The 13723-nt window shown below is 32.6% G+C and overlaps 1 protein-coding gene across 1 annotated transcript; it reads right to left on the bottom strand.

The window, feature by feature from the left end:
- Positions 1 to 165: 165 nt before the first annotated feature.
- LOC132039726 (25.3 kDa vesicle transport protein SEC22-1-like) lies at positions 166 to 6752 on the bottom strand. The gene is made up of 6 exons (XM_059430242.1): positions 6554 to 6752; positions 4418 to 4626; positions 3021 to 3181; positions 2772 to 2918; positions 2066 to 2142; positions 166 to 603 (listed from the first exon to the last, which is right to left on the bottom strand). Exons 2-6 carry the CDS (start codon positions 4603 to 4605, stop codon positions 520 to 522), a joined length of 657 nt encoding a protein of 218 aa, XP_059286225.1. The 5' UTR covers positions 4606 to 4626; positions 6554 to 6752; the 3' UTR covers positions 166 to 519.
- Positions 6753 to 13723: the final 6971 nt, after the last annotated feature.

The raw sequence follows: 13723 nt of genomic DNA, 5'->3' as shown, positions 1-13723 counted from the left end.
AAAAATTGGAAGGGTATGAATTGTTGCATTACACTCTAGCGTTTTTCTGGGAAAATGTTGCACAACATTCAGTATTGCTTCAACTTAATTACGATCGAGCCTTATGTGTGAACACCAGAACTTCATTAGCATGCCTAAGTGGGGAACAGAAAAAAGAGAACTAGATACGGACACTGCAATCTTATAGCTGTATTTTAATATATCAAAAGTTGCAACTGCACTAGAATTACAAGAAATGTTGCACTTCAAAATTTTAAGTTTAGCAAGGCAAAATATGCTGAGAGGATTAAGATTTTATCATTTGTCAACATTTACCAACGTCGCTCTTCGTGGTTTATCTGTCTTTACATTATCAAACTCACAGCTTGAGTGTCCCATCCGCAAAAAAAACTCTCTTCATTGCGCACACAACACGGTAGCCACCTTGAAATGTTAAGTGGTCTATCGGTTGCCACAGAGTTTGATGCTGCAAAATCAGTAGTAATAACACTTCTCTAAGCTGCATATGGGATAGTAGCATCACCAAATCTTATTTTTCGCCCAGAAGAGGAGAATAACAACTCCAACGACAATAGCGACCGGAGCCCATTTCCGAATCAAAGCCTAAAGTTAATGAAGATATGAGTCAGTATATTAAAGTACTTGCAAATAAGAAAATAAAAGAAGCATATTCATTAAGACAGGAGGCAACACCATCCACATTTGATGTACATGACTGCATCGCTATGCTAGTCTATGTTGCTCGGACTCTTGAAAAGATGCCATCATGCGTGTCGGATCCTCTAAAGGTACTGGTTTTTTTGGAGGATTCGACACGGGTGGGGCAATATTTTCGGAGAGTCCGAGCAACATATTTGCTAGTGCATGAATTTAACATTCAGCTCTCAGTCATTAAGTGCATTTGTTTTTTTTTTTTGTTTTTTTTCGATTTGAATCTTAAACATTCAAATTTCAATAATTAAGTGCATTTGTTTTTTAGATTTGAAACTTAATCATTCAAATCTCGATTACAAGTGCATTTGCTTTTCTATTTTAATTTCACCAGTTATCTGTCTGTAGATCTGAATGATTAAAACATATACCAAAATCTTGACAGAATTGAGATACTATCCATTATCAACTACCACCGCAGTCAATCACCACAGTCAGCCGTCACCACTACTAACCACCATTTACAATCATCACCATTGACCACTATTACCATAACCACCAATTACTACTGACAATCACCATCAGTCACCATTATATATCGCCAACCACCGTTATCGGTCACCACCACCATTAGCTATTACTATTGTACACCACAATTATCAACTGCCACCACCAACTACCACCAACAACTACTGCCACCGTTAACCAATACTGTCAACCACCATTACCACTAGCAACTACCCATAATCACCACCACCCCAGTCGACACCCACAACCACCACCATTAGCCATCACCACCATCAACCACCATAGAGTTTTATTAGTTAGTTGATATATTATTAGTTAATGAGTTTTAATAAAGATATTTGTTATATATTTATATGTTGAGAAAACAAACAATCCTAATTATTTAATATTTAATACAACATTTTACTATTCAGATGTGTCTTCAGATTCAAATGCCAGAATCTTAATAGAAACAAACGGGATCTAGAACTAGAACTAGAAATGAGCAAAATTTCATTGCTATTTTCTGTTGTATGTCCTAGTCTAAGCACAGATGAGGACTACACTATTTTGAAGTGCAATGGCATGAAACAAAAGTCATAGTTGGTGATACATCATGGTTAAACATTTCTCCATCCTATTTCTTAACCACAGGCCTCCAAATATTCCGTTCAACAGTAGAAAATTTCCATCCACAATCAACTGGACATATCGAGCCCCATAATCTTCTATGGTGACATCCTACATTATATGCATCTGTGTTTGCATCAGAAAGTAAAGAATGACTCCCAAGTTTCATGTTAAATCCTTCTACATCACCATTTTACATTCCAACCGATGAAAAGTAGAAAGCACATTTTCGGCCAAGAATATGATCATATCATCTCAAAATTTCCATGACACTAACCTGACGATTTAAGTCTCTTGCTTTATCAGCATATATGCGGGATTCTGACGTCAAGCGACTGGACATCTGACTGACCTCTGCATAATTTCATATTTGAACAATCAAATCTCTACTGTCAAACATAAACAATTGGAGATAATACAATGAACATAAGGGTGAAAAAAGAGGGAAAACCAACTACATAAAAAATGATACATCATAGAAAGAGTATTGCTGATCTATACTAAAACTATGAGTCCTGTGAGTTATGACTGACAGAAAAGTGTACAAGTGCTTTTGGATTTATATCAATCAATCAACTATCCCTCAATTCCAAATGAGTTGGGTAAACGATATGAATATCTGTACTGTTCCGCTTTATTCAGATGTATTTCATTCCAGCTGCCCCTCTGAATTTCTCACCCCTCTGAATTTCTCAAAACAAAACAATAATAATAAATAAAAACTAAATACGTTAATGATGTCTTTTAAGACAATTAATAGTTCTCTAAAGCTAGAGGTAGTCTATATCTCACTTTACCACTAAACGGACTTACAAGTCTCTAACTAGAATAAAAGGACTCCTTACAAACACATGATCTAATGAAAGTATAACATCAATGATAGTTAAAAGTTTAATGAGGAAGTGCTAACATCGACAAACGAAACTTTGCACATATTATTAGAAGGTAATGAGTTCAGGCAAACATTGGAATGAGAAACTTACGATCCAACTTTTCACCAACACCTAAAACTTCTTGTACATTTCGAGTCATTATCTGATGAACTTCGTAAAGTTCATCATTCAACTTTGTAATATTGCGCTGAGTTCTGCTGTCCTGGTACAGTTTCTTCGTCTTCTGTATGAATGTATCTTTTTGAAACAAGAAAAATACGAATTGCAAGAAGAAAGATTAGTATTCAACAGAAGACCAATTAGAAATTATAACAGCGCATACCAAAGGCAAGACCATACCAAATTTAATAAAAGCATAGGGCCTAGCAGCAGTTTCAATTTGACTCCCATTGACACGCTCAAACTCATTCTTAAGGTCTTCCAGGTATTGAAAAGCAAGTTTCTTGGGATAAGAGCGATCACACATTGTCAAATAACAAACACGGCCTTCAATGTTATAACTGAGGGAACCAGTTAAGAGAGAAACTAAATCCCCAGAGGGAACCTTTCTTTTAGTGTCAAACAAGCTGTGCTAAGTAAATCTATTTCAGAAAGGAAAGAGTAGAGGAGCAAATTATAACTTGGAAAGCAAACCATCTATGAGTTACTGTTCAATAATCATACTTCCATCTACAAGATTGATGCTGCTATGTAATCCAGAAAATGAATAACATATGCATCCAAGATCAGATGTCATTCAAAATACTACTTTAGATTGAGAAAGGAATTATGGTAAAAGAGAAAGGAGAGGGATATATCGTAAGAGAAATAAGTCACCAATATGAAAAGGGAAACGATCAGTCTTGGTTCATCAAAAGCATTAAACCAAAACCATCCTTCATCCCTTTGGCTATTTTGTGGGTACTTTGGAAGGATCAAGGCAGCATTTTAAGGAGTGGAAAATGACTTTGTACAAAAGAGGGCCTTTCTTCTGTTTCTTGTTCATTTTTGGTCCGCCCGTGATGTTTCCATTAATAGAATCGATTCAATGTTATATGTAGAGAACCATATTTTGTGCAAAATCATGTATGTTTGTATAACAGTTGTATACCAATAACTTTCCCAGCACATTCACAAGTTTGTGAATTTATCAAAGGCAAAAAAAAAAAAAAAAAAAAAAAAGAATGAGGGAAAAAATCATGGAGCAGCCCTCTCTAGTTATCCTACTTCAGCTTATATCATGAAAACTCCTAGTTCCCTAAATTTTGCAACACTAACTGCAAATGCTAAGCAATCCACTCAAGCATATACCAAATCGCAGTTCCCCCACAACCTGTGCTGATTATAACAGCAATAAAGATAACACCAAAAGTTGGCAAATAAATCAAAAGAGGGGCGGGGGGAGGATGGATAACCCGCACTAGGCAAGCCCCGTGCGATGAGGTCGACCCATAAGGCAAATCCCCTGTTGTCGTAGGCAGGGGTTTTCGAACCTGAGACCTCCATTATGAAAGCCCCATGCTCAACCAATTGAGCCACCCTTGCGGGTAAAATTGCTACACATCTTAATCTTGACTATGAGTAATTCACTGAAGCGATTTGGAGATGACCACTTTGTTACTTAACTTGTACCCATCTCACAAAATAAAATGGAAAAAATAACTCCGTACTCTGAGAAACTTCGTTAAGCATTGAGACGAGAGATGTAAACACACCAGGAACATTGAAACATATGTTGATACAAAATACAAGGATACTGGAAAACATAAGGCCCAGTTTCTACAGACATCCTTGATGCATCAATCTGGCCCATAGAGAGGTTCTTGAACAAGGACTTGGCTTGCTGTTTGTAGAAATCTGCATCCGGAACATCACGGCCATCATCCAGTCCCTCAGCTAAAGGAAGACCATCAGTCACACGAGCAATCATAGTCAACTTCACCATCTTGCTTTCACAAGCATACAACTACAACAAACACAATATGGTAAGAGTTAAATTTGCAGATTTGAAGTGGGAAATATTACAGATATGTTCATACTTTCTGTTATTTGGAATGGATTCCAACAAGGCCTTTTTATGAAACTTTCCAGCTTTCGGCTCCAATAAGTCCAGGTCTTTTTCAAGAGTAAGAAAGATAGTGAGTAGCTTCTTTTATCTTTTAAATGATTTTGGAATCCTATGACCTCTGCTCTCATTCGGAGACTAACACTTCAATCCATCAGTGGATCATTGTTAGAGATATCTATTTGACCAATTCAAAACAAATGACTAATACAGGAAATAACAAAATTTTATGCTTAATGTCTTCAGAGAGTAATAAATCAAAGACTCGCAACTTCTATGTTACTCAAAATAAATCATTCAAAGATTTTGAAGACATTCTATATTTCTATTAAATTTTCTCAAACTCCTCAATGCAAGAAAAGATGGTCTGCAATGTAGAGACTGTGAATAGAAAAATTGATATTCCTGAGGGAATTAGAGGAGGAGATTGACATTAAATTGATAGAACGATTCAAATGTGCAGAGTAAATTGAAAAATTATATTGTTCAGATTTTGGACTTTTTATCACTCGTTCACTCAGACTTTGCACTGAGCAGTCCAACAAGCTTCTGATGTCCTCTCGTTCCTACTTTCCACAAATGATAATTACTTATGCATTATGCCCTGTTGAATGCAACTTTCCTTTAACCTATGAGCATGTCTGGCACCTGCCCCAAATGAAGCAGCTTTTCCTGCCCCTATTGTCCTTTGTATCAGTTACCCATAGGAAAGAACAAGATATGGTCAATTCAAAATTTTCACGAAAGCAAATTCACCCCTGGCATGTTGAAGCTATTTAAGGATTCTTAAAAGGGATTCACCCCACAACAGTTTCCACTTTGAACTTATCAAAGACCTACTAAGGAGCCGTTTGGACATGATTTGAAACCCTAAATCATGCCTTCTTGGATGATTTGGGATTTCATGTCATGACATGAAACCATGAGATGAAATCGCATGTCCAAACACTGATTTCATCTCATGGTTTCAAATCGCATGTCCAAACGCCTACTAAAATGAGCTATATATACCACAAATGTGGTTTCATGAAAGAACCCACCCAACAAGGGTGCGTTAGCTATGATGAACTTCATTAAACCTATATTCCTCAAATACTACTCAATTGACAAAGTGCATCCACTACAAACTGATTCGGTCAAAAACTAAGTTATCGTCATTAGAGTTACATTAAGTCCTGGAATTTAAAGAACCTCTACATTGCTTTAAAAGTCAAACTATATGGTGTTGGAATGAAGTGGGTCCAGATATAGCAGAATGAACATAGATCATTCATAGAACCAACCCTAAATCCTTTGACGTTGAAAATGTTTTCTTGGAAAACTAAGTGGGTTTCTTACTTATTTTAACGTGTTTGGTAAGTAAGCAAGAAAATATTATCCCAAGAGCATTTATACGTAATCTAGCAAAACACTATGTGTGTGAGATAGGGTAGGGAGTTGGTGTTTGGGGGTGGGTGGGGAGGAGTAAATAAAATTGGAATGACATTTGTGGAAATTGTTTCATTTAAGGAACTTGTTTTCCTAGGCAACAAAATTTCCAAAACATTTTGACCATCCAAACATGGAAACTTTTTTCCAGAAAATGTTTTCCTCCATACCAAACACACCCTGAGGCGTACTAATTCAAGAAACACAACATTGTGAACTCAATTGCAGAAAAATTATATTTAGATCATAGACACATTTGCAAATGCAACCAAACTTTTCACCCCTGCAATAAAATTAACTTACACAAGTTCCATAACACACAAGTGACCAATACTTTCAATTTCTATTTCTATACTCACATAAATGCAATTGAAGTTAAATATGGGATAGATCAAATTACCAATGATACGCCTATTGACTCTTAACTCTGTATGCTGGTGGATCCAAATACTTCCCGATCTGCAATTTGTATTGAATAGAGTTGATTTTTGTGTGATAGTTTTGTAATTAATATTTACACGATTTGCACAGATTTGGGAGTAAAAGCGAATAAAGCGTTTTTTTTTTTTTTTTTAAAGTGAAAAAGCGGTTTATACAATTACACCTAGGCAAAAGCTGTCCTCTTTGTAATATATATATATTTCTATTATATATAAGCATGGAAGGAGGACTAACACAGCTTCCCATGCTTGTACCAACAGCTTTGCAAATTGTACACTCCATGAATGCTTATACTAAAAGCTATATAACTTGTACTCTTTAACCAACTACTTTTTTATCTCACGTGGACATATGTCATAGTACTTAATGTTTATTCTCTTCTCATATATACACATATGCATTTATTTATTTCCTCCGTGCATTTTTACTTATTCACTTTTGAGTTTTCTTAATAAATCTCACGTAGACATATGTTATAAGATCGAATATTTATTCTCTTCTTTACTTGGGTAAATTACTTGACTTTTCACGTTCTTTAAAAATTAATAAATAAGACTCCCCTTCGTTCCATATTACTTGGCCACATTACTATATACTTACATTCTTTAAGAATTAATAAATGGAGTGCTCCCTTCGTCCCATATTACTTGTCTACATTACTAAAAATATATGTCTATTTTTCTATTCTATATGCACTTCAATTATAATTCTCCGAGACATTTATTTTCTCCATGTACTTGTACTTGTTCAATTTTGACTTTTCACGTTTTTACTGAATATTTATTCTTTTCTCATGTATAGAAGTATGCAGTTCAATTTTAATTCTCCTACACAAATTTATTTTCTCCGTGCACTTTTACTTGTTTATTTTTGGCTTTTCAAATTCTTTAAGAATTAATAAATCCCACGGGGACATATGTCATAGTACTGAATATTTATTCTCTTCTCATGTATTTACGTATGCACTTCAATTTTAATTCTCCGACATATATTTATTTCCTCCGTGCACTTTTACTTGTTTACTTTTGACTTTTCACGTTTTTGCTAAATATTTATTCTCTTCTCATGTATACATGCATGCACTTTAATTTTAATTCTCCAACACATATTTATTTCCTCCGTGCACTTTTACTTATTCACTTTTGACTTTTCACGTTCTTTAAGAATTAATAAATGAAGTATTTCCTCCGTCCCATATTACTTGACTTTTCACGTTCTTTAAGAATTAATAAATGAAGTACTCCCTCCGTCCCATATTACTTGGCCACATTATTATACTTGACTTTTCACGTTCTTTAAGAATTAATAAATGAAGTACTCCCTCCGTCCCATATTACTTGGCCACATTATTATACTTGACTTTTCACGTTCTTTAAGAATTAATAAATGAAGTACTCCCTCCGTCCCATATTACTTGGCCATATTATTATACTTGACTTTTCAACGTTCTTTTAATAAAGTATCTCTCGTCCCATATTACTTGGCTTTGTACTTTTAACCAACTACTTTTTTATCCCACGTAGACATATGTTATAGTGCTTAATATTTATTCTCTTCTCATGTATGCACTTATTTATTTCCTCCGTGCACTTTTACTTGTTCGCTTTTGACTTTTCACGTTCTTTAAGAATTAATAAATCCCACGTAGACATATATTATAGTATTGAATATTTATTCTCTTCTTTACTTGGGCAAATTACTTGACTTTTCACGTTCTTTAAGAATTAATATATGAAGTACTCCCTTCGTCCCATATTACTTAATCACATTACTATACTTGACTTTTTACATTCTTTAAGAATTAATTAATAAATGAAGTACTCCCTTCGTCACATATTACTTGGCCACATTACTATACTCGACTTTTCACATTCTTTAAGAATTAATAAATGGAGTACTCCCTTCGTCCCATATTACTTGGCTACATTACTAAAAATATATGTCTATTTTTCTATTATATATTTTTCTTTATTTCTATTTTTCATTATATATAAGTGCGGTAGGGGTACGAACACAGCTGCCCCCACTTGCACAATGAGCTTCACAAATTATACACGCATTGAATGCTTGAATCATGAGCTATAAAACTTGCACACTTTATTCAATTATTTTTATATCCCACGTAGATATATGTCATAGTACTTAATATTTATTCTCTTCTCATGTGTAGACGTATGCAGTTCAATTTTAATTCTCCTACACAAATTTATTTCGTCCGTGCACTTTAATATGTTCACTTTTGACTTTTCACATTCTTTAAGAATTAATAAATCCCACGTGGATATATGTCATAGTACTGAATATTTATTCTCTTCTCATGTATACAAGTGTACACTTCTATTTTAATTCTCCGACACATATTTATTTCTTCCGTGCACTTTTACTTGTTCACTTTTGACTTTTCATGATTTTGCAAGTGCGGTGGGGGTACGAACACAGGTACCCCTACTTGCACAATGAGCTTCACAAATTGTACACGCATTGAATACTTGTACCATGAGCTATATAACTTGTACACTTTATTCAATTTTTCATTATATATAAGTGAGGTAGGGGTACGAACACAGCTGCCCCACTTGTACAATGAGCTTCACAAATTGTGCACGCAATGAATGCTTGTACCATAAGCTATATGACTTATACATTTTATCCAACTATTTTCATATCCCACGTAGACAGTGGCGGAGCCACACTATGCCGAGGGTGTTCATCCAAACCCCCTCGGCGGAAAAAAATACTATTTTTACAAGGTTAAAATTATTTTTTATGTATATATAGTAGACGTTGAACCCCCTTAGGCTTCTTCGTATGTTTACTTTTTTATATTTTGAACCCCCTTGGCGGAAATCCTGGCTCCGCCACTGCATGTAGACATATGTCATATTACTTAATATTTATTTCCTTCTCATGTATAGACTTATGAACTTCAAATTTTAATTCTCCTACACAAATTTATTTTGCTCGTGCACTTTAATATGTTCACTTTTGACTTTTCATATTTTTTAAGAATTAATAAATTTCACGTGGGTATATGTCACAAAGATCGAATATTTATTCTCTTCATGTATACACGTGTGCACTTCTATTTTAATTCTCCGATACATATTTATTTCGCTCGTGAACTTTTACTTGTTACTTTTGACTTTTCACGTTTTTGCTGAATATTTATTTTCTTCCCATGTTTCTAATATATATAAGTGCCTTGGGGGTACGAACACAGCTGCTCAAACTTGTACCAAAAACTTCACAAATTGTACACTTTTGACTTTTCACATTCTTTAAGAATTAATAAATCCTACGTGGATATATGCCATAGTACTGAATATTTATTCTCTTCTTATGTGTACAAGTATGCACTTCTATTTTAATTCTCCGACACATTTATTTTCCCCGTGCACTTTTACTTGTTCACTTTTGACTTTTCACGTTTTTGCTTAATATTTATTTTCTTCCCATGAGCTTCACAAATTGTACACGCAATGAATGCTTGTACCATGAGCTATATAACTTGTACACTTTATCCAATTATTTTTATATCCCACGTAGACATATGTCATAGTACTTAATATCTATTCCCTTCTCATGTATAGACGTATGCACTTCAAATTTTAATTCTCCTACACAAATTTATTTCGTCCGTGCACTTTAATATGTTCACTTTTGACTTTTCACATTCTTTAAGAATTAATAAATCCCACGTGGATATATGTCACAGTACTGAATATTTATTCTCTTCTCATGTATACACGTGTGTACTTCTATTTTAATTCTCCGACACATTTATTTCCTCCGTGCACTTTTACTTGTTCACTTTTAACATTTCACGTTTTTGCTGAATATTTATTTTCTTCCCATATTTCTAATATATATAAGTGGCTTAGGGGTACGAACACAGCTGCCTAAACTTGTACCAAAATCTTAATAAAATTGTACACGCAATGAATGCTTGTAGCATAAGCTATATAACTTGTACACTTTATCCAACTATTTTTTAATCCCATGTGGACATTTCTAATATGCCATAGTACTTAATATTTATTCCATAGACGTATGCACTTCAATTTTAATTCTCCGACACATTTATTTTCTCCGTGCACTTTTACTTGTTCACTCTTGACTTTTCGCGTTCTTGAAAAACATAATATGTGTGTGTCCAAATTACTTGTTCATTTATAAAACCAAAATAAAATTAACCCTTTATAATAAATATTCTTGAAAATAGTCTATTGGAGAGAGACTATGACAAATTGTCTAAGTGGGATAAAAAAGTAGTTGGTTAAAGTGTGCAATTTATATAACTTTTGGTACAAATTTGCATTGCTATTGTTCATCCTCTTTTCACGTGTAAAGTATTAAGAAAGAAGGAAAACCCGTTTTCCTTCTTTGTCAATACTTTACTTATCTTACTCTCCTTTGCATTCTCTGATTATTGTTTCTTTACATTTATAAAATGTATTACTTTATAGTTCATTTCGGAATTAAAATTTGGTGATTTACGATATAACATATCACATTTCTAATATGTCATAATACTTAATATTTATTCCATAGACGTATGCACTTCAATTTTAATTATCCGACATATTTTTTTCCTCATATTTTTCAATTAATTTAATAAAAATATTTTATTAGTTTTGATTTTAAAAAATCCAATATATACAACAATGGTTCTTATGTTTGGATTTGAACAGTTAATTGATTGAGATTGATATCAACTTGTCGATATACATATAAGATATTAAACAATTTAAAAATCTAAAATCAAAATATTAATTTTCCTTCACCTTCTTACTAATTTTTTTTCTTCACATTGATGAACAACTTTTATTGTCACGATTATGAAATTTTTTTAAAAATTATTTACAAAATACAAACCTTAAAGACAGGCTAATTAAAGTGAATAAACATGTTCGGTCCGTGCATCGCACGGGCATATATGGCTAGTATATGAGAGAGAACTTCAAGTTTTTGTAGTCCTCACGGGGGCATTTTAGGTATTTTATGTTTTTATACTTTGAAGTTTGTCTTATTTGATGTTGTTGTGGTAAATAATTTTTTTTCGCTGTCTGTTGGACAAATCATCATGGGACACTTAGTAAAGACTTTTCAATTCTTTGTGCACATGAATTGATTTTTCTCTTTTAACAGAGAATCGGTTCATGATTAACTTAAATATTCTAATGAATTTTATGTAAACTAACCAATTTTTCTCTACTATTAAAATTAATAAGACAGTAACTTACTTTCGTATGAGAAGAATTATAATTTATAGTATTTTGTCGTATAGTTTTCAAGTATCTAAATTTTCATTTATAAATTGATCTAATCAAAATTAATTTGGTTCCAAATATTAGTTAAATTTACTCTCGAACAACTAGACGTGACAAGTATTTTGAAATGAAGAGAGTACAATTAGAACTTTTATTTTCTAATTATAATTTTAGGTCATACTTTAAAAATTGATTGAATTTTGTGCGTAGTAATAATGTCGGAATATGCATATGCGGGCAAACACAAGTAATAAATAAAGATTTCACTTGGGTAAGTTCTCAATTAAAATAAAACACAAATAACTTATAACATTGTTAAATATTTTTAAAATGTAAATCTTAGTCCTTCCGTCTCAATTTAAAAAGGGGTTTCAAAGTATGAAAGTTGATTAATTTAATTTTATGTGCACATTCTTTTAACATAAATTTTACCTAACAAATGATTACGTTGAAAGGCGAACTATAACGTGTCATGTTCATGTGTATATTTGAAAATGTTTAAAAAATTATATTTATAAGAAAATATATAGTTAACTGTCCAAATGGCAATAATCCTTAAAAGTTGCAAAAGAAAGAAAAATTTCACATTTTTTTAGTGTCTAATTTTTTTTTTTTTTTTTTTTTTTTTAACTTATTTAGGAAAAACCGTTAACTTCCTTTTGGAAGGTTAAACAAAATTTATAAAGGAAGAAAAAAAGTATTTTCATATACTTTTCAAAAAATAATTCTGTTGTTTAATTTGAAGGAACGCTGAAAAGTATTTTGCAGTACCAGAACTTGTAATCATCTAGCTTAAAATTCTAAATTTATTCATAAGTTAACTTCATTGATTTCATCATATTTCAAATATTTGTAGCATTAAATATTTTTGATGTTACTTGAATATCGTAATATTATTTTTTGCAAAAACAAAAGTGTAATAGCTAATATGAGTTAATTCAAAAAAAAAAAAAAACATATGACGTTCTACATATGATAAAGCTTAATTTGGATAATTAGAGATTATAGTCTCAAAAACTTTCAATAAAATAGAAAATGAAAGAGCTATTGTGTATGCATTAATTTGAAAAGAAATTAAAATCTACAATATAAACTAAACAATGTTCTCTTGTAACTTTCAAATATTTTCCATGCTCTAATATTTTAGAAATCTTGAAGAGGCGTCGAATTGATGTAACAAAAATAAAAAAGTAAATAGAAAATGAAAAAGATAACTAGAAATATAATTTTTAATATTGGTTTGGGCCCAGGCTTAGCACGGGAAAATGCCACTACTAGAACTAAGAATATTTTGAGAAAAGACTTGATGATACCTTAAGTTTTAGGAATGTTCAACTTACCCCCTTCATATGTAAGAAAAAGGTTAAATATATCCCTCGTTATACTTTCAGTTCAAATATACTCCTCCCGTTATATTTTGGCACAAAATGTAATGGGTTGGGTCATACATGTGGGTTTCTAAAGGAATCAGGTATTTAAAATTAGGGGTGCGTCATTTGATTATGGGCTTTACAAGTGTCCCTCTGTTAAAATTAAGGGCAAGTTTGTGTCACAATATAATGGGAGGGGTATATTCAGACCAAGAATATAACGGAAGTACGTATATTTAGTCCGAAAGTATAATGAAGGGGGTATATTTAAACTGTTTTTGATAGTACAGGGGTATATTTGACTCTTTTCCGGAATATAAATGGTTCTTTATGTTTGTAGAAGGAGACAATGTTTAATCATATTTTTTAGGGAAAATTTCAGAAATATACAAGTTAGTAACTTACATTGCAAAAAATAGCCTAAAACTTACATTACAAAAAATAGCCCAAAATATACAAACATATACAGACATATACAAACATATATAG

The sequence above is a fragment of the Lycium ferocissimum genome, chromosome 12 (genome assembly GCF_029784015.1).
Source record: "Lycium ferocissimum isolate CSIRO_LF1 chromosome 12, AGI_CSIRO_Lferr_CH_V1, whole genome shotgun sequence".
NCBI classification, from domain to species: Eukaryota; Viridiplantae; Streptophyta; class Magnoliopsida; order Solanales; family Solanaceae; genus Lycium; species Lycium ferocissimum.
The sequence above is the reverse complement of the archived record's forward strand: the minus strand, read 5'-3'. Positions and strand labels throughout refer to the sequence as shown.